The sequence below is a fragment of the Centroberyx affinis genome, unplaced genomic scaffold, assembly GCF_046629955.1.
Source record: "Centroberyx affinis isolate AG114_WGS23_722 - 3 ecotype Tasmania unplaced genomic scaffold, CSIRO-AGI_Caff_v1 ptg002744l_1, whole genome shotgun sequence".
NCBI classification, from domain to species: domain Eukaryota; kingdom Metazoa; phylum Chordata; class Actinopteri; order Beryciformes; family Berycidae; genus Centroberyx; species Centroberyx affinis.
Window position 1 is genome coordinate 27,752 of NW_027280908.1, and position 26,099 is coordinate 53,850.

The 26,099-nt window shown below is 45.1% G+C and overlaps 2 protein-coding genes across 4 annotated transcripts in view; one reads left to right on the top strand and one right to left on the bottom strand.

Moving 5' to 3' along the window:
* Window positions 1-22,465, bottom strand: part of btbd7 (BTB (POZ) domain containing 7) — a 29,797-nt gene extending 7,332 nt beyond the window's left edge. For 2 of the 3 annotated variants that reach the window (XR_011696182.1, XM_071535597.1), the window contains exons 1-7: window positions 21,791-22,465; window positions 21,277-21,413; window positions 17,470-18,660; window positions 7,311-7,519; window positions 7,033-7,108; window positions 6,779-6,939; window positions 1,305-1,448 (exon numbers count right to left, since the gene is read on the bottom strand). Coding sequence is in view for 2 of the 3 variants with exons in the window: in XM_071535597.1 (XP_071391698.1) it covers window positions 1,305-1,448; window positions 6,779-6,939; window positions 7,033-7,108; window positions 7,311-7,519; window positions 17,470-18,660; window positions 21,277-21,346 (1,851 nt within the window). In the remaining variant the exon portion in view is untranslated. The remainder of the gene's footprint in view (window positions 1-1,304; window positions 1,449-6,778; window positions 6,940-7,032; window positions 7,109-7,310; window positions 7,520-17,469; window positions 18,661-21,276; window positions 21,414-21,790) is intronic. The other variant, XM_071535598.1, reaches the window with a different exon arrangement.
* Window positions 22,466-23,351: 886 nt separating this feature from the next.
* LOC139657691 (cytochrome c oxidase subunit 8A, mitochondrial) lies at window positions 23,352-25,797 on the top strand. Its single transcript, XM_071535604.1, has 2 exons — window positions 23,352-24,728; window positions 25,486-25,797. The coding sequence occupies exons 1-2, from the start codon at window positions 24,612-24,614 to the stop codon at window positions 25,597-25,599; spliced, it is 231 nt and encodes a 76-aa protein (XP_071391705.1). The 5' UTR covers window positions 23,352-24,611; the 3' UTR covers window positions 25,600-25,797.
* Window positions 25,798-26,099: the final 302 nt, after the last annotated feature.

Genomic DNA, 26,099 nt, shown 5'->3' on the forward strand with positions numbered 1-26,099 from the left:
AATATAAGAGCAAGTTGCGATCAAAAGCGCCGGGATAATTTTCTCGTCAGTCTACAATAACATGCTTGGTATCGCTGGAAACTAGAAATTCCGAGCTTCCCAAGGACCCTAAACGCACCACCATCCGAGCAACACAACTCCCGCCATTTCCGGGGAAAAGTAGCAGTCAAACTTCACATTCTACAGTCACACTGACAAAAATCTATGTTCTTGCCAAAATATTTCACCAAGGCTTATATTATTTTTGCCAAAAACAGCAGATTTTAGTTACTCATGTTTTTACCGCCACTGATCGGGGACATCCGGGGCTTTGAAATTACTTTGAAATCTGAAATACTTTGTTTTTACTTTGCTCCGTGTCGTCAAAGATGCTCTATACTTTCTGAACCGTCTCTGGTGTTGTCATGGCTACGCATCAGTGTCAACTTAAAATGACGTTAGATTCAGGTGGATACGGTCTCTAGTGATCGGTTAGGGAAAATCGAATCCCCCTCCCCCACGGAAATCGGTTAGAGTGGAGGCAATGAAGACTGAAGATGGAAATGGAGTGGAACGAGTTGACAGTTCTGTCTGATATCAGGCAACCTCCATGAGCTTCAGCGTGAGCAACATCCTTAGAGAAGTACACCAACATCCGCCCAACAGTTAAAAATAAATCAAACTTTCAGAGAATTGTTAACCCAAAATCACAGGACAACAGCAGACCCACTATCAGACAACCAGTGGATATCAGATCCTGAAGCATCATCCTGCCTTTCAGCTGCAGATTTAAAGCCCTACTGATTAAAGCAAGTGTTTTAAAGGTCCCACATGGTGTAAACCAGGACTCCCCTTGCCTCTGTGATTATAAAGGAGTTGGATGTGCTATCTAAACATGGTGAAAGTATCAAAACGCACGGTCGCCATGGACCTCTAGACACAAAATAAAACACTGGACAGTGCAGAATACGGAGCTTTAAGAACATCTTCAAGGACATCACAGGTTTTAAAAGAGTCTTTGAAACACCCAGCCTCCTCTGGTTCTTGGGGTTTGCGTCACCCTACACATTTTTGGAGAGGTGCAGTAAGCTACGGCACCGCAAAGAGCTATGGAGGAGCTACGACACTTCAATGCAGAAGTATAAATTGGCCTTTCGTTGGTGATCTAACCGCCTATAAAGTGAGCTACCATCGCCTGACCGAAGCGCCAGGGTTACGCCCAGAGTTAGCCCGCTAACCCACTGAGCTCGCTTCGTGACACAGGGCTTAGACTGCGGTTAACACTGGGAACACTGATGGGTAATACTGGGAATACTGGTTCCTACCCTGGCTTCCTCGTGGTACGGGGAGAAGAGGCGAGGGCGGATGTAAATCCCGGAGCTTCGCTGCTTCAGCCAGGCGGACGCCTTCCCTCCCTCCGCTGCAGGGAGCATGTCAGCTGGAGGAGTGCTGACCAGTCCACGCTTCATCTGCACAAGGAGACACACAGAGATAACACTGGGAACACCGGATGGTACTACTGGGAACACCGGATGGTACTACTGGGAACACCGGATGGTAGGCTTGTCGCGGTGGTAAACTTTTTATACCGGTGGCACTTCCCCCCAGAATACCGTTTACACCGGTATTACCGACTTTCGCCACTAGAGGGACTTATATGCTTCCTTCTGAGCTGCATATCATCGCTATATATGCACTATATGACAAGATGGCTTTATCACTCAAATTTTTATATTTCAATTCAAAATTCACAACAAGAAACAAAGAAATTCTTAGAAAAGTGCAGTAAGTAAAGTTAGTAAAGTGCAAGGCGAGTAACAAATAACTTAAATAAACACTAGGCTTTAGGCCCTGCCAATACAAATGTAGCCCACATGAATGAAAATGTACAGACTGGCCAAAGTGGCCATAAGTTAAAGCCCAACACAAATAAAAGGTGAATTAACTAAAATAAATAAACTCACTATTAAACTGTAAGCAGGCCTTAAAGGATCAGGCTGGTGTTTTTTAATGCATTGCTTACCGTCAACAAATCCTATGAAAATAACAAAATCAGCAATGATTTTGTTTTGCTAACAAGTCTGGTCCATGTATCCTGGTCCCAGTGCAGCCATGTCCCAGCAGCCATAGAACTGCACTGTATTAAAAAAGGATTAAAAACCCGTCACAGAGCCATGCTGCTGCTCTGCAGCATATTTCATCATCACCATGCACCGGGCCGGACCACTTTTTCCTCAAACAACTTAATAAGCCGACTGTAAACACGTTTTCCATCTCAGGAAAGTAGTTCCGTAGCACAGAAAATAGTCCCCGGCGTAATGAAGAATTTGTTCCCATTTGAATTTGATTTGGTAAAAACAGCCTGACTTTTCATGGTAACAGAGATTTTTAAAATGTAACTATGTCTTTGTGAGCTGAATTTCAAGGTTTTTAGTTTACAGTTGGAGCCAATGACTTCCGGGTTGACAGCTAAAAATGGAACGTGGGAAGTCAGAAAGTAACGAGAGCAGAGCAAACGCATTGTTGATTTTGTTATTTACATAGGATTTGTTGACAGTAAGCAATGTATTAAAAAACATCAGCGTTATCCTTTAATGACAGCATTACACAAATGTAACCTATATGAATTAAAATGTACAGAATGTCTATAGATAAAGGTCTAACACAAATAACAGGCAATAAATAAATTAAATAACTATTAACAGGCTTTAACGGCACATTACGTAAACAAAGCCTATATCAAATGAAGCTTTTATCAAATGAGAGTCCGTGCACAGCAGAATGAAATGGCCAGTGCAATAGCAATAGCCAACATATTGCTTCATTTTTCACAGATTTGTAGCCAGAAAGACTAACATGTCTAACTTTTCTGGTTTCAGAAGTGACCTTTGAGGCTTCACAATGTTCCCCACAGTTCTAAAAACTCGGATGCAGCGCTTGTTGCGCAAATGCACAGATATTTTGTGGCTACGTTTGCCGGCAGGGGGAATCGTGCCTAGGTGGTTTTCCACCAAAGTAGAGGATCTTCCTCTCCGTCGATCACCGCCTCCTGGATGTAAAAAGCCACCAGACTGTAAAACGTCTGCGTCTGAGTCAGGGACACTTCGCTCTGCGGTCATCAGCCAGGACACGAGTTTCTGTTCCAAAATTCTCCCTATCATCTTGTACTTTGAGCCCCAGCGAGTCGCACAGTCCTGTTAGATGGACGATAATACAAAGTTAATGTTGCAGGCAAATAAAACATATGAGGCCCTAATGGCTGATAATAAATAAGCAATAGCCTAAGCTAGATCTAACAATAAGTTAATACAAATAAAGGCGTAGTAGGCTTGACAGCCGATGTACAATAAAATAATGAGGCTACAGTCTAAATAAACATCGAACAAAAAGTTCGGAAATTTGTGTTTGGTAGATTATTTCTCTGTTGTAACAATGCTTCTTGGCAATACATTTTATACTGTTGGAAAGCCTGTTTATTTCCCTTTTAAATGGTGCCTCATTTGTAAGGAACATGCATTTGTGGGATGAGCAGCACAGCTGAGTATGTGGGTTGCGCTCATGAAAAATTTGCCAAATCTTCTATGCCAATGCCAAACAGCTTATTCTGCTGTTGCTATTGACTCTTGTTCGGTGTTGTTTGGTGGATTGGATGATTGAAGTCTATCAGTAACAAGGAAGAAACAAGACATATTGGCAATTTTACAATTTATTCATTTAACAAACACAGGAGCCTCAGTAGTGTGTGGAAGAACCATACACAGCCACAACAGCCTGGCACCTCCTCCTCATGCTGGTCACCAGCCTGGTCACACACTGCTGTGGGATGGCATTCCACTCCTCAACCAGGATTTGTCGCAAGTCAGCCAACGTGGTTGTGTCGGTCACTCTAGCACGAACAGCACGCCCAAGCTGATCCCATAAGTGTTCAGTTGGGTTGAGGTCAGGACTGTTGGCAGGCCGTTCCATTCTCTCTACTCCCAAATTCTGGAGGTAGTCTCTGATAAACCCCGCTCTGTGGGGGCGAGCGTTGTCATCTTGGAGGATGGAGTTCGGTCCCAGACTGTGGAGATTGGACTCATCGCTGAACATAACGTTCCTCCACATGTTCAGGTTCCGGTGCAGGTGTTGCCGACACCAGCGCAAATGGGCCTGACGGTGAAGGGCAGTCATGGCGGGCCTCCTAACAGCCCCATGAGCCCGGAGATCGGCTGCGTGCGGTCTGTTCCGGATCGTCTGGGCCGAGAGCCGTGCGCCATATTGTCCTGCAAACCTTGACTGCAAATCTGTAGAAGACAGCCTACGGTTCTTAAGTGCTGAAAGGGTGAGGAACCGGTCTTCTCGGGGTGTCGTCTTCTTGGGACGCCCACTTCGCGGTCTGTCTCTGACATCCCCCGTTTCATGGAACTTGGCCTTCAGTTTGGAGATGGTACTATGGCTCACTCCAAATAATGCCGCAACTTGCTTTTGTGGAACACCGGCTTGAAGTCGCCCCATCGCACAGGCCTTATCGAGATCAGACAAACGTGGCATGCCGATTCTTGGAGCAGACACCGATTGACCACTGTAGCAGGGCCCATGCTCACAGGTGCTGCCAATCAGGTGCCAAGCAGGTACCTGATTGTCAGCACCTGGGGGTACCGGAAGCTCACAACAAGAGTCAATAGCAACAGCAGAATAAGCTGTTTGGCATTGGCAGAGAAGATTTGGCAAATTTTTCATGAGCGCAACCCACATACTCAGCTGTGCTGCTCATCCCACAAATGCATGTTCCTTACAAATGAGGCACCATTTAAAAGGGAAATAAACAGGCTTTCCAACGGTATAAAATGTATTGCCAAGAAGCATTGTTACAACAGAGAAATAATCTACCAAACACAAATTTCCGAACTTTTTGTTCGATGTTTAGATTAGAGCTGGCCCAAACCACTGGATATTCAAATATCCATTTGTTGGGCTGAGGTTTGGATACCAAATTGGTATTAGGAAGGCATAATTTATATTTTATCTTATTTTTGTCTTAATTCAACATGAATCTAAATGTTTTCTGCTTCAAGTTAAACAGCCACCTGGCACACAGGTGATGGGATGTTTATGTTGCGACTCGCGCAGGTAACACACACACACACACACACACACACACACCATTCAGCCTAAAACGCTGTAGCCCCTAATAGCCAATAGCCATAACCCACCGTTACCAGGCAGTGCTGTGGTGCCGTTTTCTCTGCCAGCTGAGTGAGAAAAGGCCCAGAGCTCCATCCGTCCAGTGTCTCTCATCACCAACTGCGTTGGTGACCGCAAGATTTAAATTATGGCCAAGCAGTTCAGCCACGAACGGTCTAGCTTATGAATGGCAGCCACTATATTGGCCGCATTATCTGCGGTTATGCACGATAATTTAGTCGGATCCAGCTGCCGGTCGGTCAGGGCGTCTCGGAGTGCTTCAGCCATGTTGTCTGCGGTGTGATTTTCGGGGAAAAAGTTTGTCTGAAGGCACTTGGACACAAGCTTCCGATCTTTGGTAATGAAATGGGCTGTGAGGGACACGTATGGTACCGTGTTTATACTCCACCACATATCTGTTGTGAGTTGAAAATGTCGAGATTCGGAGATTAACTCTCGTACTTCGTTTGTCACTCGATGTACATCTCGGCCTTTTCTGCTAAATACGTTCGACCTGGTGACTCGTGTCGGCGGCCCAGAGTGTAAAGCATCTTTTTGAAAGATTGCGTTTCAACTGTACGAAAAGACAGCATCTCTTTGGCGATGCATGTTGTAACTGCATCGGTGCATTCTCTCCATCGTGAACTGTCCTTTGCATACTTGGTTGTCCGGTTGTTGTGGGCCGCTGCGGTTGGTTTTGTACTCGTCTCTCCTCCTTTCGCCGCGGCTCCATGTTTGACTTCGATGGCGGTGTGATGCGATCGGAGACGGCAGTGTGAATTCGACGTGTTTCCACCTTTTGTGACCACCCTCTTCAGACAAATTTTACAAGTTGCTTCATCCACATTTTCGGGTTCTCCATCATCGTTGGCTCTAAATCCAAAGTACTGCCAAACTGGGGAAGTCACTTTTTTTTTTAAACCAGATTTTCTGCCATAATATCACGTAGGCGGCCGGCACTTCTGAAGTTACTGCTTCGTGAGTGACCCGGTCCTATAGTGACCTGGTCCTATAGTGACCTGGACCTGGTCCTATAGTGACTCGGTCCTATAGTGACCTGGACCCGGTCCTATAGTGACCCGGTCCTATAGTGACCCGAGGTTACGCTGCATTAATTTGACCATGACAAACTGTTTATTTAATACTGTCATTGATCAGTGATCAGCAGCACATTACATAATAGAATTTATTCGTTTAATAATGTTGACATTGAATATGCACTTTTTATTACCTATTATTTTTTTCCCTCAAATTAACCGTATTGACGGTGTGGAGAAAATAACACCGGTGTTGACCCTGGGACCGTACGCCACCAGTATCACCGCACACCGCGACAAGCCTACTGGATGGTACTAACAACTATCTAACTTTTCCTGAATTTCCCCAAGGGGATTAATAAAGTGCTAACTTATCTTATCTTATCTTATCTTATCTTATCTTAACAAACAAAAAGTAAAGCAGAGGCATGAAGAGATTGTACTAGCTTGACCTTCTGCAGATTCAGTGTTTTCCACACAGGTTTAGGTTTGGAGCCCCATTTTAATGTTTTTAAATTTCTTTGATCCGTGAGACGCCGAGGGATTTTGAAAAGCTCGCACACACACACACACACACACACACACACACACACACTGACCGCATCATGGAGCAGCTCACTGTTAGCAGGGAGGATGTGTTGTATTCGGAGATGAGGGAGGAAGGAGGACAGGATCTCCTTCAGCTCCTCCTGGTCTAGATCTCTCCTCTTCACCCCCCGTCTGGTCAGACTGTGGGCCGTCCCACTCAGCAGGTTGGGCTCTGACACACACACACACACACACACACACACAGTGTCAGAGCTAAGCTTACTGTTACTGACAGGTGAAGAGAATGAATGGAGGAGAGTCTCACCACGTTCAGCCATCCTCTTCATCAGCTGCTGCTCCCCCCACTTCACCACACTCCTCAGGACGTCCAGTTCACTGGCCTGCAAAAAATAAAAAATAAATCAACACTGGACTGCAGAAAACAGCTGGAACCGACAGTATGGAGCACAATGTTACAGTCCAACCAGCACCTTACATCCACTCTGTGACAGTCTAACACATTAACACACACTGTGACAGTCTAACACATTAACACACTGTGACAGTCTAACACATTAACACTCTGTGACACATGACTCTTACCTGCAGGTAGTCGGACTGGACGGCAGCCAGCAGCTGCTCCTTGCTCAGCTCATACAGAACATCAGAGTTTGTGACCTGGCTGAACATCTCACACAGGAAGTGCATGGCCTGTCTGTAGACCCATTTAGAGCCGTAAGGCTGAGAGCTCCACTTCAATATGGCCGCCAGAGAGTCCAGAGACAGGCTCTCTACCACAATGTCTTCACAACCTGCAGGAGACAAAACACAGCTACACATACACATTCCCACTACTGGGGTCAAGACTGGGATTAGTTAGGACTGGGATTAGGACTGGAGTTAGGACTGGGATTAATTAGGACTGGAGTTAGATGGGACTGGGATTAAGACTGGAGTTAGTTAGGACTGGGATTAGGACTGGAGTTAGTTAGGACTGGGATTAGGACTGGAGTTAGTTAGGACTGGGATTAGGACTGGAGTTAGGACTGGGATTAATTAGGACTGGAGTTAGATGGGACTGGGATTAGGACTGGAGTTAGTTAGGACTGGGATTAATTAGGACTGGGGTTAGGTGGGACTGGGATTAGGACTGGAGTTAGTTAGGACTGGAGTTAGTTGGGACTGGAGTTAGTTGGGACTGGAGTTAGTTAGGACTGGAGTTAGTTGGGACTGGAGTTAGTTGGGACTGGAGTTAGTTGGGACTGGAGTTAGGTGGGACTGGAGTTAGGTGGGACTGGAGTTAGTTGGGACTGGGATTAATTAGGACTGGAGTTAGGTGGGACTGGGATTAGGACTGGAGTTAGTTAGGACTGGGATTAATTAGGACTGGAGTTAGTTGGGACTGGAGTTAGGTGGGACTGGAGTTAGGTGGGACTGGAGTTAGGTGGGACTGGGATTAGGACTGGAGTTAGTTAGGACTGGAGTTAGGTGGGACTGTTCATTTAAAAATATATGTAAACAATTTTTTTATGAAACCTTAAATAATAGGCAACACAAAGGCGATGTGCACTTTATAATCTTATGCCCAGTGCGCAGGAAAAAAAGACAAAAGACACGCTGTAGCCTAAATTATTAAAATTAATTAAAACAATGTTTCTTTTTAAAATATTTTTAAAACAATGTACCATATAGGAGTACTTATGTAACTTTTTTGAGAATGTAGGCTTACTGTTGCCAAATATTCAAAAATCTCCAACATTTATTTCTAAGTCTTTATTTCAGGCTAAGTGGCCGTGGTGGTGGCCTAGCTGTGGTTTTTAAAAATGTTTTTAAATGCTCTCTTCTTACTGTTAAAAATGTTTCCAGCTTTGAGGCTCTCATGTTTCTTATCAGCTGCACCAATGCTGTATGCTGCATTGTCATTTACCGTCCACCAAAACCGAACAGTAATTTTCTATCTGAATTCTCTGATTTTATTGCTGATGTGGTTGTCAAGTATGATAAAGTGATTATGGTTGGTGATTCTAATTTCCATGTAGATGATGCAACAAATGCCCCAGCAAGTGATTTTATTAATGTAACTGAGTCTTTTAATTTTTTACAACATGTAAAGGGTCCTACCCATAACCGTGGCCATACCCTTGACCTAGTTTTCACATTGGGCATGACACTTAGTTCTCTACAATTGGATGATTTTATCTCTGACCATAAATGTATTTTATTTGATACTTTTTTACATCGAACCATTTTAACCCAGAAGCGCACTGTAAAATGTTGTCTCATAAACAGTCAGTCTATAGCCACTTTTTCTTCTACTTTTCCTGTGCTGAATCAAGGTGGGCCATCATCCTTGCATATTGATGACATAGTTAACCATTTTAATGTTATATGTGCGTCTGCTCTTGAAGCCGCTGCCCCTCTTAAGACCAAATCTGCTTCTAAAACCAGTCTATCTCCCTGGATAAACGATGACATCTGCTCTGCGAAAAGAGAATGTAGACAAGCAGAGCGTAGGTGGAAAACCACACGACTGCTTGTCCACTATACTCGAATGAAAGACCTGATGGTCTTGCTAAATCAAAAAATTAAGAATGCACGAAATGCCTATTTTAATAATCTCATCACCACAAACAAACATAATCCTAGGTTTCTTTTTAAATCTATTGACCGCCTCTTAAATAACTCAGCCTCCAGCATGTCCTCACCTTTGGTGGAGGATTGTGAAAAATTTGTATCCTTTTTTGTTGATAAAATCAACAGAATAATATCCTTTTTACACCAAAATTAGCGCGTATATGCAGGTTTTTTAAACGCAGGTAAACCCGCTAAAAATAGGCAATTGACTCCTTTCACATTGCCAGTAGACGAGTTTGCCTTTCTGTTTTTTTTTCTGGTGTGTCACGTTCGACGTCACGAACGCGGCGGAAAACAGGATTAGCAAACAGTAGAAAGCAGCATGGAGGCCAGTGACAATGTTACAGTGGTTACTTTTTTTTTAATATCTTTTACTTCAGTCTCTCTTTCAAACTCAACGCCGACTGAACGGTGCCATGCCATTTTTCGACGGCCCATTATTCCGAATTTTCTCCCCTCTCAAACAAACAGAAGCACATGGCTAATTATTATGCAGAATGACGTCATCGGACCTTACGAGTGCAATGGAATTATTATTAACGGTTGGAATTCTGCAGCGTTCCATGCAGCAGTGATATTACGATGGTAGTGAGGCTTAATCCCTTAAGAAGAACAAGCTACTCACGTTTTCTTCATGGACGCTCATGGTCTGATGTTTGGAGCAGTGTTGTAGTTGGTAAGTTACCGGACGTCAGTTCCGACAGCCAGATATATTTATAAAAAAAAAATAACAATAACGTCCGGAACTTCAACGCACGTCATAGCGTCACGGCGAAAATTAGCGTGTGCACCCGGGTGTCATGTTCACATCAATGCCGATCGGAGGTGGAGCCGACAAATACCCGTGACTACTGCAGGGTCGTTTGACCCGGGAGTGAATGCCGCTTGGACCCTTTCACACTGAAGACAAAAGCCGGATGTTAGCGGGTGTTAGTGGGTTTTTTGACCAGTGTGAAAGGGGCTTAAGAGCATCTATCGTGCCCCCCAGCTCCCCCAGCTCCCATACTGAGCCATCTCACACCTGTCCGGTCTTACTAGACCAATTTTCTCCCATCTCCCTCAGTGATTTGATTGATACTGTTTCCCACACTCGTTCTTCCATGTGTCCCCTTGACATTCTACCTCCAAGATTATTTAAAGAAGCTATTAGCATTATTGGACCATCTCTGCTCGCTATTATGAACCAATCCCTCTTGTCAGGCAATGTTCCTAAATCCTTTAAAGTGGCCTCAGTTCATCCTCTTCTAAAGAAACTGCACCTAGATCCTAGCATACCAACAAACTACAGACCGATCTCTAAGCTACCTTTTGCATCTAAGATTTTAGAAAAATTGGTCTGCAAGCAACTTCTGAAACTGGTTGAAGGAAATTACATATTTGATAAATACCAATCAGGCTTTCGCCAGAAACACAGCACTGAGACAGCTCTCCTCAGGGTCATGAATTATATTCTCATGCAGTTAGAGCACGGTGAAATTGCCATTCTAGTTCTGTTGGATTTGTCTGCGGCCTTTGATACTATTGATCACGCTATCCTAATTGATCAGCTTGAAAAATGGGTTGGGATATCTGGTGTAGCACTGAACTGGTTTTCCTCTTATTTATCCAACCAGAAGTTTTTTGTATCAGCTGATGACAAGGCATCCACCTGTGCTCCTCTCACTTGTGGGGTGCCTCAAGGGTCAATTCTTGGATCCATTTTATTTTCATTGTATATGCTCCCGTTAGGGCACCTGATCCGTCAATTTGGCTGTGTGTTTTATCATTGCTACACGGATGATACACAACTCTACATATCCATTAAGCCCGGTGACCTCTCAAACTTAACTACTCTGCACAAGTGTCTGGCCGAGATTGGTAACTGGATTAGGGGTGCAACGAATAATCGACGTAGTCGACGAAAATCGATGACCAAATTAGTTGCCAACAAATTTAATAGTCGATTATTAGTTGGTGACGTCATCGCGTGTGTTTTTCACGCTGTGGAGCTGAATTAAACATTGTTTTTTCCGGAGCTGATGACGGTAGTAGCTAAGGAGTGAGCCATCTCACTTCCTTCCCATCTCTGTTGAGAGTTGCACATGCGCAGTACCGATCGGCAGCGACAGGTGCTTACTGAGAACAATATGGCAGAATGGCAACACCTTCACGACCAAAAACCTCCAAAGTGTGGGAGCATTTCACTCTTAACTCGGCCAAAAAAGTTGTGAACTGCAACATTTGCAAAGCTGACCTTGCCTGGCATGGGAGCACATCAGTTATGCTGGAGCATCTGAAGAGGAGGCACGTTCTGGATGATGAAGACTCGTCTCGGTAAGCTAGTTAGCTTGTTAGCTTGCTAGCTAGCTAATGTTAATGTTAAAAGCCATGTTACTTCACGTTATGAGCTGTAACGTTTTCTATTTTGAAATATATTTTCTCTTCATCAATGAATTGTTAATGGTGTTGAACATACAGTAGCAAATAATAACCTATTATTCACAACGATCCAATGCACAATCCAAATGTGCCCTTAACTTTACAATCTTAAACATTGCATCATTGTCGTCATGGCGACGTTTACAGAGAATGTGTTGCTGCCGAGTGCACACGTTTAGAGAACAGCGGAGAATTTGACACTTTCTAAATTGCAAAAAATTCTACAACTCCTTTGCATTCAAATTAATTCGAACGATTTATGGGTTTGTTTGATGTTGTTCGAACTTGACTTTTGGAAAAAGTGACAGCCCTAATAACTCACATCTCCATTTATCATGAAACTGGACATATAGCGGGGCAACATTTATTTAGAACGCATTTCAATGTGCATTTCAATATCTACACAGGATTCTACAATCAAGAACAAACAATATGGCTTGAATGTAGATTTTTTTAATGGAGTATTGGAGTTTAAAAGAGTAAGGTTACCCTTTTGCCTGACAAATATGTCTTTTTATATCAAATGCAGTAGAGCTGCAACGATTAATCGATTAATCGATTAGTTGTCAACTATTAAATTAATCGGCAACTATTTTGATAATCGATTAATCGGTTTGAGTAATTTTTTAAGAAAAATAAGTCCAAATTCTCTGATTCCAGCTTCTTAAATGTGAATATTTTCTGGTTTCTTTACTCCTCTATGACAGTAAACTGAATATCTTTGGGTTGTGGACAAAACAAGACATTTGAGGACGTCATCTTCGTCTTTGGGAAACACTGATCCACATTTTTCACCATTTTCTGACATTTTATAGACCAAACAACTAATCGATTAATTGAGAAAATAATCAACAGATTAATCGACAATGAAAATAATCGTTAGTTGCAGCCCTAAAATGCAGTCCGAAGAGGAGCTGTGCCAGTAAAGCTACCATGGATGGCTTTCTTCAAAGGAAGCAGACTTGTACTCCCCAGCAAGCGACTGCCCTCACTGAATCAATCCTAACCATGCTGGTCAAGGATATGAGACCACTGTCCATGGTTGATGGTGAAGGGTTTCAAGAAATGATTCAGCAGTTCAACCCTGAATACACCCTTCCATCCAGAACTCATTTCACTCACTTGATGGAAAAGAAATATGAACTCTCTCACACACATTCACTCACACTCTCTCTCACACACACACACACACACAGAATAGCAATTTGTATGTGATATAACGACAGAATTCATGAAGAAATAATATTAAGATTGGTGATCAATAATTTAATCTTGATTAAAGCATAAAATGGCCGCAATAATGTAAATAAAAATCTAAAACTGATATTTTGAATGTTTACTGTATACACTGTATGGGTCTTTGCACTTCAAAATGTTAACTAAAATCACAATGATGTCTTTAAAGGTAAAGGAGACCATTAAAGAAGTCAAAAGCTCCCTCACGCTGACAGCTGATGTCTGGACTAGTCGTGCAACAGAGGTATACCTTGGTGTGTCCTGCCATTTCATCAGTGAAGATTGGCAAATGAAGACTTTGAACCTTGCCACCATGCCTCTTGAGGAGAGGCATACTGGTGCAAACATAATGACATGGCTGGAGGAGGTGGTAGCAAAATTTGACATCTTGCCTACCAAAATAAAAGCAGTAGTTCATGACAATGCGTCCAATATGGTGGCAGCAATGCAAATGCTGGAAGAACAACACGGTTGGGCCTCTGTCCGCTGCACTGGGCACACACTCCAGCTCATAGTTAACAATGCCCTCAAAGAGCCCAGCATCAGCAGAGCTGTAGGGGCTGCAAGACACTTAGTAGAACACTTCAGGAGAAGCGAGCTGGCCAATACAAAACTGAAGGTGAAACAGAAGCAAATGAGCACACCACAACATAAGCTGATCCAGGATGTCAGTACAAGATGGAACAGTACGTACTACATGGTATAGAGACTCCTGGAACAGCGCTGGCCAGTTCCTGCCACTCTATCCGATCCTGAGGTAACTCCAAGGGGCAAACACTACTTTGACTTGAAGCCAGATCAATGGGTGCTGCTTGAAGAGCTGATGCAAGGGTTGCAGCCTTTTGAATGTGCTACCATTTACCTTAGTGGACAGGAGTACGCAACCGCTTCATGTCTTCCACAGCTGGTCAAAGAGCTGCAACGGTCCATACAGCAAACCCGTTTTGAGACGAGCCCAGGAAAAGCATTTCTGGCCAGTGCAGGAAAAGGGATAACCGAGAGATGGGGGAGTCTGAACACCATCTCAGCAGAGAGACACAACCCAATTGTTCTTTCAGCTGCCATTGACCCACGATTCAGAAAGCTGAAGTTTATGGCAGCTGAAGATGGCACAAGGGTGCAAGGGACAGTTGAAGTCCTTGCTATCAAAGAAGCAAAGCAGGCTGGGATACCTGGGTGCGAGCAACAGCAGAAGAAGGTCTATGTTCCAGGCAGAGGGGAAAAATCAGCACTGGATAACCTCCTTCAGTCTGACACAGACAGTCTGAGTGAGGAGGAAGAGGAATCCCAGGAAGACCAAAAGATCCAAACGGTGAGAAATTAAGTTCAGATGTACTTCACAGAGCCAGCAATACCCAAAAAGGAAGACCCTCTCAGATGGTGGAGGGAAAATGAGGGACGTTTTCCCACACTATCAAAGCTGGCAAGATCTTTTCTATGCATTCCTGCAACATCCACCCCGTCAGAGCGCATCTTCTCTGCAGCGGGGAATATCTGCTCTCAGAAGAGAGCAAGCCTCTCACGAGACCATGTGGAGATGCTGACATTCCTCTGTTTGAATAAACTGTGATTGACATGTAGCCTAATGTATTTGCAACAGAGTGCAACAGAGAGAAAGACCACAGAATGCAGTGCACAAAGCACAAAATGCACTTTTCTATCCTCGCCTTCTTGTTTATTTCTTTTAAATTTAGATGGATTGTTTGAGTGAAACAAAACTTGCTCTCTCCAAGTATTTATTTTTGTGGATAGTGGCTTGGAAGACAGGACAAATAAAGAAGTAATGTGTTCATAATGTGTGTTCATAATTCCATAAAACAAAGCAGTATTTTCCAGTGCACTTTTAGACAAACCTGACTTTTGCCCTGTGATAGGTTGCTTTGTTGCATCACCTAAGTGATCCTGTAATCATTTGACTCTTGTTATGTACCATACACTGCCAGTTGTTGGGATGTTGTCTGTCACTGTTGGCCTAATATGATAGTCCAGTTGTTGTATTGATGCCAGAAATATGCTTTAAGGGAAAACTGCTGTAGTTTTGTTATATTTTATTGCTGCTACTTTGCCTGTCCTTGGTTTTAAATTTTGACAGAAAAAATGGATATTGGAATTTTTATTTATCTTTTGTATCAGCAGCAAAGTTCATTAAAAGATGTATTTTTGAATGAAGTATTCATCTTTATTGTCTTTATTGTTAGTTAGCACATGCCTAAAACAACCTCAAGCCAAATTTAAAAGCTGCTAGCTAAATAAGAGCCATTGAGTAATTGCGCGATTCATAATCCGAATAGTCGATTATTCGTTTCAATAATCGATAGATTATTCGACTATCAAAATAGTCCTTAGTTGCAGCCCTGAACTGGATGTCTCAAAATTTTCTTCAATTAAATCACAGTAAAACTGAAGTTCTGGTTTTCGCCCCAGATCAGGTCTCTACTAATATCCTCCAACAACTCGGTCCATTGGCTACAAATAGAAAATCTTTTTCCAAAACCTAGGCGTCATTTTTGACCACCAGCTGAAATTCGATAAACACGTTAAGTCAGTCCTGCTACTTCCACCTGAGGAATATTGCAAAAATACGCCCACTGTTATCCTTCCAACAGTTGGAAATGGTTATCCATGCTTTTGTGTCCTCCCGCTTAGATTACTGTAATGCTCTTTATTCCTGCCTAAGCCAAGACGCTGTTACCCGGTTACAGTTAGTCCAAAATTCTGCAGCAAGATTACTCACTAAGACCTCATATCCCTCTCACATCACCCCGGTTCTTATGTCACTACACTGGCTTCCAATTAAATTTAGGATTCAATTCAAGATCCTCCTTCTCACCTATAAGGCTTTGAATGGTCTTGCTCCAGAGTATATTGGTGAACTACTAATGCCTTATACCCCTGCTAGGCCCCTCAGGTCCTCTGAGCAAGGCCTGCTAGTTGAACCTCGTTCCAAACTGAAAACACGAGGGGACTGTGTGTTTGCTGTCCTGGGTCCCAGGCTGTGGAATAGTCTCCCCCTGGGAGTCAGGTCAGCTAACTCTCTTGGGTGTTTTAAGTCACAGTTGAAGACCTATCTTTTTTCTAAGTGTTTTTATGATTGAGTGATCATGTACATGATTTTGATTTGTGATGCCTTTAACTGTTGTTGCTTTCTTGTTGTAATGTTGTTAAATCCCATTGTTTGTTCTTTTTTTTTTTTTTTACTTTTTATTTATGAACATTTTTCACAGTATAAGGACAACAAGCAAAAAGAAAACAAGAAACAAAAAAATAAAAAAAAGCAAACAAATATGAGGTCATGGGGTGATCAATAAATCAAGGCAAATTTGCCTACTTTAAAATAAAATATTGCATGATACATACAATAATTATGAAAGATCTGTCTCATTGGCTAAATAAACACACCATTTTTCCCACCGTTTTTCACCCACTTCTTTTTGGAGCCGTATGGAGTAGGTCATCTGTTCTAGAAGATGTAGGTGTTTAACAATGTTGACAAAGAGGCCAGCAGTACGGCAGTTTTTCTGAAGCCAATATTTTGTAATGGCCTTTTTACTTGCTGCCAGCAAGATCTTTAGGAGGTAGGCATCATCTTTACTTAACCCGTCAGGAATATGTCCAAGATAGAGGGATGTAAATGTTGTACTGATACTAAAACCCAGGGTTTTTGAGATGATTGTTGTTACTTCCTTCCAAAAAATCTGAATAAAGGGACAGGACCAGAAAACATGAGCATGATCAACCATAATTTCCCCACATTCCCTCCAGCAGCATTGCAGAGTGCCAGTTTGTTTAGACCTCTGCTTAGGAGTGATAATCGTTTGTTCTTTTAACCTTTTATTCTTTTGTAAAGCACTTTGTAACCTATGTTTTGAAAGGTGCTATATAAATAAATTTTACTTACTTACTTACTTATTTCAGTCACATTGGTTTATGTAGCCTATCCTCTATTTTGTTTACAGACATGGTGATAAATGACTATAATAAGAAAAATCTTGCCATTTATATACTGTACATTTATATGGCAAAAATGCACAACAGACCGCTGCCTAGTCGGCAATATTAAAGGCCACGCTTATGGTTCTGATCTGGCTGTTTCAGATCGGCAACTTGCTGCATCTGATCCAACCTTCAGGACAGAAACTACCAGTTTAGCTGAGCCGCAGATTATTTTGTGACAAATAATCGTCAGCTAAAATTTCAATCGGCACGGCCCAACACTCGACTAAGCTCAATGAAAGAAAGTGAAAACATAAAGTTTGGCTTCATGTTTCCTGTGATGGATTCTCTCGCTTTGTGGAAGTTTGTTCTTCATACTGGACAAGAACGAATGAAGGAGGAAAACGAGGCTGAGATCTGAACTATGCTGACTGTGTGCAGAACCAGGAGGCTGGACTTAAAAAACATCAGCTTTAAAGTTCCTGTTCCCTCCCTCTCCAAACAGCTTGATAACACATTATGAAGCTGGAGTCGGTCTTACCTTGTGCCAGCATGCTGAACTCCAGGAAGAGGGCGATGTGGTGGAGCTCCATGGCCTCCTCAGTCTGACTCCTCCCCCTTCCTCCGGCGACGAGGGTCTGCACCTCCCCTAAGCTCCCTGCTGATTGGCCGCCTCTCAGCACCAGTCCCAGCTCCACGGTATCGGTGTACATGCAGTGCAGGATGACCCGAGCGTACTTTTTAGGAATGATGGACTCATCCAGAATGATGCGCGTGGGCGTCTGCGGAGCGCGCTCAGTGACCTCCTCCCCGCTGCGGAGACGCCGTTGCAGGAGGTTGCGGAAGAAAGGCGAGCGAGCGGAGAGGATGGCTTTGTGCGCACGTAATTCCTCCTCAGCAGGTTCCTGGATGACTGCACCTCCTCCATGCCTGGCCCCGGCCCCGGCCCCGCTTCCAGCCCCGCTTCCGGCCCCACCTCCAGCCCCGCTTCCAGCCCCACTCCCATCTCCAGCCGAGCCCGGACTGAAGGATTCTAGCTGTTCAGAGTCGGACAAAAAATAGAGCAAAGAGTCAAAGTAGCTCATGTGTTCCCACAGGCTTCGCATGTCCTGTTCCAGACAGTTCGGTGTCCCGAACTCTTCGCTCAGACGCAGCAGCACCTCCATATTGTGGAGTCGAGGGTCGACCTCCGGGCCCAGCTCTCCACTGTACAGATAGTGCAGCAATGCGGAAAACACGGCCGCGTCCATGCCAGCCCCGCCCACGTCCAGCAGGACCTGCGCTCCGCAGCCCGGCGAAGACGCCAGCAGCGTTTTGAAGAAAGGGCATCGAGCGGCGAGCACGGCGCGGTGCGCCGGGAAGCAGCGGCCCTGGAAGATCAGATCCACATCGGTGCAGAACTTCAGCCGGTAGAGAAACGCCAGGTCTCGCCGCAGGCTGCGGGCGCCGGCCCTCGCCAGGCCGGCCCGCAGGCTGAGCTCCTTCAGAGCCGCCGTGCCTTCGTATTCCTCCACCAGAGCGCCGACATCACAAACCTCCCAACCCCACAGCAGCTCCCTCATCTGCCGCCCGTGGTCCGCCGAGCGGCCGGACTTCCTGCGCTTGATGAAGCGCCTCCGGAGCGTCGCCAGACCAGAGCTTTTCTTCTTCTTTTCCAGCGGCCGGTCGGCGCCTGGCGGCTCCACACCGTACAGCTTCCCTTCACCGCTGCACTGCGGGCTGGAGGACACACCTGGAAACAAGAAGAAATCTGTGTTCGGTGCAGTGGGTTAGGTGGTGCAGTGGGTCCGGTGCAGTGGGTTCGGTGCAGTGGGTTAGGTGGTGCAGTGGGTTCGGTAGAATGGGTTTGGTGGTGCAGTGGGTTTGGTGGTGCTGTGGGTTCGGTGCAGTGGGTTAGGTGGTGCAGTGGGTTAGGTGGTGCAGTGGGTTCGGTAGAATGGGTTTGGTGGTGCAGTGGGTTTGGTGGTGCTGTGGGTTCGGTGCAGTGGGTTAGGTGGTGCAGTGGGTTAGGTGGTGCAGTGGGTTCGGTAGAATGGGTTTGGTGGTGCAGTGGGTAAGGTGGTGCTGTGGGTTCGGTGCAGTGGGTTAGGTGCAGTGGGTTAGGTGGTGCAGTGGGTTTGGTGGTGCAGTGGGTTAGGTGGTGCAGTGGGTTCGGTGCAGTGGGTTAGGTGGTGCAGTGGGTTTGGTGGTGCAGTGGGTTAGGTGCAGTGGGTTAGGTGGTGCAGTGGGTTCGGTGCAGTGGGTTAGGTGCAGTGGGTTAGGTGGTGCAGTGGGTTTGGTGGTGCAGTGGGTTAGGTGGTGCAGTGGGTTAGGTGCAGTGGGTTTGGTGGTGCAGTGGGTTAGATGCAGTGGGTTTGGTGGTGCAGTGGGTTCGGCGATGCAGTGGGTTAGGTGCAGTGGGTTAGGTGGTGTAGTGGGTTCGGTGATGCAGTGGGTTAGGTGCAGTGGGTTAGGTGGTGCAGTGGGTTAGGTGGTGCAGTGGGTTCGGTGCAGTGGGTTCGGTGGTGCAGTGGGTTAGGTGCAGTGGGTTAGGTGGTGCAGTGGGTTAGGTGGTGCTGTGGGTTCGGTAGAATGGGTTTGGTGGTGCAGTAGGTTCGGTGGTGCTGTGGGTTAGGTGCAGTGGGTAAGGTGGTGCTGTGGGTTCGGTGCATTGGGTTAGGTGCAGTGGGTAAGGTGCAGTGGGTAAGGTGGTGCTGTGGGTTAGGTGCAGTGGGTTTGGTGGTGCAGTGGGTTCGGTGATGCAGTGGGTTTGGTGGTGCATTGGGTTTGGTGGTGCAGTGGGTTTGGTGGTGCAGTGGGTTCGGTGATGCAGTGGGTTCGGTGATGCAGTGGGTTCGGTGATGCAGTGGGTTCGGTGATGCAGTGGGTTCGGTGATGCAGTGGATTCGGTGGTGCATTGGGTTTGGTGGTGCAGTGGGTTTGGTGATGCAGTGGGTTCGGTGATGCAGTGGGTTTGGTGCAGTGGGTTTGATGCAGTGGGTTTGATGCAGTGGGTTAGGTGATGCAGTGGGTTCGGTGATGCAGTGGGTTCGGTGATGCAGTGGGTTCGGTGATGCAGTGGGTTTGGTGGTGCATTGGGTTTGGTGGTGCAGTGGGTTTGGTGATGCAGTGGGTTCGGTGATGCAGTGGGTTTGGTGCAGTGGGTTTGATGCAGTGGGTTTGATGCAGTGGGTTAGGTGATGCAGTGGGTTTGATGCAGTGGGTTTGATGCAGTGGGTTAGGTGATGCAGTGGGTTTGATGCAGTGGGTTTGATGCAGTGGGTTAGGTGCAGTGGGTTAGGTGATGCAGTGGGTTCGGTGCAGTGGGTTCGGTGATGCAGTGGGTTAGGTGCAGTGGGTTAGGTGATGCAGTGGGTTAGGTGATGCAGTGGGTTAGGTGATGCAGTGGGTTTGATGCAGTGGGTTCGGTGCAGTGGGTTCGGTGGTGCAGTGGGTTCGGTGCAGTGGGTTTGATGCAGTGGGTTAGGTGATGCAGTGGGTTAGGTGCAGTGGGTTCGGTGGTGCCGGACGGCGATGGACCGAACACATTCAACAGGAGTTGAAATAACAGTCAGACCACAGCATGTTAGCATCCTGTGCTACAGAGCGGAGCTAGCTTACTGACAGAAGGAGCGTAACAGCTGTTCGATCGTGTAATTAGTTGGGGGTTGAGGAGGATTATGGGTATTGTCCATTCACGGTGCTAGGCCGCCGCCCACCTGCACTGTCAAGCTGGAAAACTGTTTTTCTTAACATTAAACTTGAGCTTGTAGCCAAACTTGTCAAGTCCAATGTTGCATTTGGTGACAACTTAATAAAACTTTCTGTAAACGAAATCTGTCTTATACTGTATTCACTGAATAATTAGGAACTAGTACTTAGTACTAGGAACGAAACATCAAAGTTGCCTCCATTTTGAATAGCCCAGATGGTTATTTGGTTAAAACAATACTCTATGTGATAATGAAAACGTAGCCTGTTCATTTAATATGTTATTTATTCCTGAAATGAATCACAGGAGAGAGAAGGATCTGATAAAGGTTTAAAGCTCTGCAGCTCCACCTGGTGGGAGAGAGCAGCAGGGCACTTTACTGTCTGACCATGAAAAAGTTCATTTGTAACACAGAGCCTTGCTTGATGCAGAAGATAAGCCGACTTGATACAGACCTGTAGTCAACATGAAGCTGGATGGGAGTTAACATGGACCTGACTCTAACTCTAACTCTAACCAGCTGTATTTACAAAATGTGCCAAAACTCAAGAGCTTCACCAACAAATGAGTTGATTGTCTTTCCCAGCGGACTCACCAGAGGTTTGAGTCTGGTTCAGGAGACTCACCAGAGGTTTGAGTCTGGTTCAGGAGACTCACCAGAGGTTTGAGTCTGGTTCAGCCCACAGCGAGGAGAGCAGGAGTGGGGAAGAGAGGAAGATACCCCCATCCTCTTCCTCTTCACATGGAGCGACGGAGCGTCTGATCTGTCATTCTGCTGAAGTCCACTTCAGTCTCTACAGCCAGGAGAGAGAAACATCATCATTACAGATCACTCACACACACACACACACACACACACACACACACACACCAAATCCATCCCTCTTCAAAGTGAAGCAGTGCTTTACTGTCACTGTAAGGTTAAGTCCATACAAACCATAAGGGGGGGGGGGGGGGGGGGGGTCCATGGAAAACAGTACTAAAGTTTAATCTGAGTTGTATATGTAGTAACTGTAATTTAACTTTACTTTAACTTAACAAACTGGAAAAGCAGCAGAAACAACACATGACAAGCTAACAGCAGCTAGTTAATATTGCTGCCGGACAGCGTAACTCACAGTATTATAACGGACTCCTGTACTAACAAAACTGTAATAAGTGTAATACCAACCAGAGACCTGATGGGAACCTCAGTGGCAGAGCAGAGAGCTAACGTTAGCTGCTGCTAACAGTCAGTAAGTTAACGGTAACAGAAGCCAAAGTTACTGTAATGCATTCAGACAGAGCAGCTAGCAGCAGCTAGCTAAACTGCTAGCTAAACAACCGACAGCCTGAGTTTAGCAGAGTGAGTCTGACCCGGTGACGACACACTGGTCTGGTGAAGTAACGTTACCGTTACTGCTACCGTTACCGTTACCGTTACCGTTATACTGGCTGTAACACTGGAGCAGTGTCACCGTTAAGTTAACTGGCTGCACAACTTGAAGTTAGCTCCGTGACGCTCAGTGGAAACTGAACTGAACTTCTGACTCTGCAGTTCGCTGTCGGAACACAATCCAGTTTCACCGTCACTAACATTTCTGTCTGTTGACTCCAGATCCAGATCCAGATCCAGATCCAGCCGTTCCTCCTGTGGGAAGATCAGCTCAGTCTGCAGCTAGCTGCAGCTAGCATTAGCCAGCCAGCTACTTCAGTCTGTTAGGTGGCTGAGAGAGTGCGCAGGCGCAGACAGGGTGCCAGGGACGCTGTGTTTTGAGCGCCATCTAGCGGCTAGACAGCAGAACAGCAGCTGAGAGAGTCCAGACAACACAATCAATCTCTCTCTCTCTCTCTCTCTCTCTCTCTCTCTCTCTGTCTCTCTCTCTCAGTCCGCTGCTCTCTCTCTCTGTCTGCTGCTCTCTCTTTCTCTCAGTCTGCTGCTCTCTCTCTCTCTCTCTCAGTCCGCTGCTCTCTCTCTCTGTCTGCTGCGCTCTCTTTCTCTGTCTGCTGCTCTCTCTTTCTCTCTGTCTGCTGCTCTCTCTCTCTCTCTCTCAGTCCGCTGCTCTCTCTCTCTCTCAGTCTGCTGCTCTCTCTCTCTCTCTCTCTCTCTCTCTCTCTCTCTCTCTCTCTCTCTCTTTGCTGGCCTGAAACAGACTTGACAGACTGTCCTTCCTGAAGATGTAGAGATGTTGGAAAAACAAAAAAAAACATGTGGATGAGTGTCAGCAGCTGGTCGTCTGCTAGTTTTGCTGTTGCTGTAGAGGAGTAAGCTCAGGCCGACTGTGTCAGATCTACCGATGTACTGAACAACAAGGTTCCTGCCTGAGGAACAACTTCCTTCTCTAATCTGATCTCTAAGTGGAGCCTAGCTGATGGTGTCCACGGCAACAGCAGATTAGTCAGACAGGAGGTCTGGCCTGTCAGAAAGTCTTTCATCTGCAGAGGAAATACAATCAGCCGCTTTTGTTCCTGCAGGACCAGCTGCTGGCCGCTCCGTCACGTCTGCTCCTCACACACTTTGTGGTAATGACCAAAGTTCTCACAGCGCTGATATTGACAAAACACACTGAGTCAGATTGAATCTAACTCCAAAGCAAAGCAATCCATTCTGCCTGTCTATCGATCCATAGAAACAACCTGGGAACCATCAACAAACAGGGGGGGAACCAAACGGAACAGCAGAAGAGATCCAGGGGTGAGGTATTCTGTCCGGAGAACACACTGAGTTTGACTGGATGGAGAACACACTGAGTTTGACTGGATGGAGAACACACTGAGTTTGACTGGATGGAGAACACACACTGAGTTTGACTGGATGGAGAACACACACTGAGTTTGACTGGATGGAGAACACACTGAGTTTGACTGGATGGAGAACACACAGAGTTTGACTGGATGGAGAACACACTGAGAGTTTGACTGGATGGAGAACACACAGAGTTTGACTGGATGGAGAACACACAGAGTTTGACTGGATGGAGAACACACTGAGAGTTTGACTGGATGGAGAACACACACAGAGTTTGACTGGATGGAGAACACACAGAGTTTGACTGGATGGAGAACACACACTGAGTTTGACTGGATGGAGAACACACTGAGAGTTTGACTGGATGGAGAACACACTGAGTTTGACTGGATGGAGAACACACTGAGAGTTTGACTGGATGGAGAACACACACTGAGTTTGACTGGATGGAGAACACACACTGAGTTTGACTGGATGGAGAACGCACACTGAGTTTGACTGGATGGAGAACACACACTGAGTTTGACTGGATGGAGAACACACAGAGTTTGACTGGATGGAGAACACACTGAGTTTGACTGGATGGAGAACACACTGAGTTTGACTGGATGGAGAACACACTGAGTTTGACTGGAGCAGGAAAATGTTCCGTCTCCTGAAGCTAACAGTGACTGTCCATCTTCAGTTCACCTGAATTAGGATCACAGAGGCTTTGTGTTTGTTTTACTGCATCAGTAATCCTGGTTCTCCTGGTTCTCCTCAGGGATCTGACTGTTTATTCTGCTGTTTCCGCTCCGTCTCATTATCAGCATTCAATCAGCCGGACCTTCCTGTAGTTTCTAACAGTTTATTTCCAGGTTATTTTCCTTTGGGAGCTTTTCCTTGTTCTTATTGAGGGTGTAATGCTGGGGGAATGTTTTCATTTATTGTTTCATAATGTGGCTTTGTGAAGCCTTTTGAGACGGAAACTGTATAAGGACTAAAGTCAGGACCTGGACCAGGTGTTCGACCAGAAGACCTGAACTGCCGCTCAGTAAATCTTCTGTCCAAAGCTCAGACTTCTGAAGCAGAAATCACTCAGCAGATTTCAGACAGCATCTGGCAGCTGTATACATACTGACTGATTAGTGGCTCTGGCCCATTGGCTGCTCCGTGACTCCCCCCCACCCCCCCACCCCCCCGGAGACCAGGGCTGTGCTCCGTCTCACAGATCAGCTCAGATCAGCTCAGATCAGCTCGGTCCTACAGATCAGATCTCGGTCTCATGGGGGTTCTGAGGATCCTGAGCGGCTCCGCGGCTCTGACCCGGTCCAAGACGATCCTGAAGGACAGGAGGTCCGGCATCTACAGCAAACCTCCAAAGGACAAGATCGGAGCTGGGGTGAGTCTCTGGATTAGAGATCAGATACTGACAGAGAAGCAACTGTTTGTCTAAGACAGAAATCCTCTGAGGAAGATCGGAGCTTTGAGAGTCTCAGAAAATACAAGAAGTGTGTTGGATGGAACCTTCCAGCAGGTCTTCAGTCTGGGACTTCAAGAAGTTCAGTGTCACTCTGGAACTCTATAGTCTTCTATAAGTTTATACTACTATAGTCTTATATACTGTATGTATGCTACTATAGTCTTCTATAAATTTATACTACTATAGTCTTCTATAAGTTTATACTACTATAGTCTTCTATAAGTTTATACTACTATAGTCTTATATAAATATACTACTACAGTCTTATAAAAGTATACTACTGTAGTCCTATATAAGCATACTAGTATAATCTTCTATATGTATACTAGTATAGTATCTTATAAATGTACTACTACAGTCTTATATAAGTATACCAGTGTAGTGTCTTGTAAATATACTAGTATAATATTCTATAAGTATACTACTGTAGTATCCTGAAAGTATACTACTACAGTTGTCTATAAGTATAGCGGTATAGTATTCTATAAGTATACTAGTACAGTCTTCTATAAAAATAGATGTTAAAAATCAGATTAACAAAAACTAGATTTTAACCCTGAATCTGACTGAGTGTGTTAAAACTCAGATTAACCCAGACTGAGTGTGTTAAAACTCAGATTAACCCAGACTATTGGCTCCTACTGCTGTTTGACTCTCCTGTCTTTCTCTCTCACAGCAAAGCTTCCTCATCATGTCTATTTTTGCGGCAGCCATGTTGGCCCCGGCTGCCTGGATCCTGCACCACCTACCAGAATATCGCCAACGACCCCGCCCAACGCCGAAGGCATGAGCACTAACCTTCGTCTTCCTTCATCTTCCTCACACCAATAATGTCATAAATCTGTAATAGATATAAAACGTATCTGTAATCTGTCATATATCTGTGATAAATGTAAACCATGCACAAGAAATAAGGAGCTGCAGCTGCATGAGGATATGTGATAATAATGGCATCTTTAATAAATGAAGTCTCTTCACTTTTCTAATGTTCTTCTGCTTTCATTGATTAATAAATCCAAATAACACACACACACACACACACACACTCCAGTGGTGTGCAGAGATTCTCTTATTTGTATTTGTAAATGTGTTTGTTCAACAAACCGAATTATTTGTATTTGTATCTGTATTCAGTTAAAGACAGAAGTGGGTGGGGCTTAAACTGGACGTGGGTGTAGTTTAGATCGCAAAAAATCTCCCAGGAGATGGAAGTAACAAAAATTAAAGAGATGTGATGAAAAGGCTTCTGAATTGAGAGTTATACATTTTCAAGTGATTTGATAAATCCAA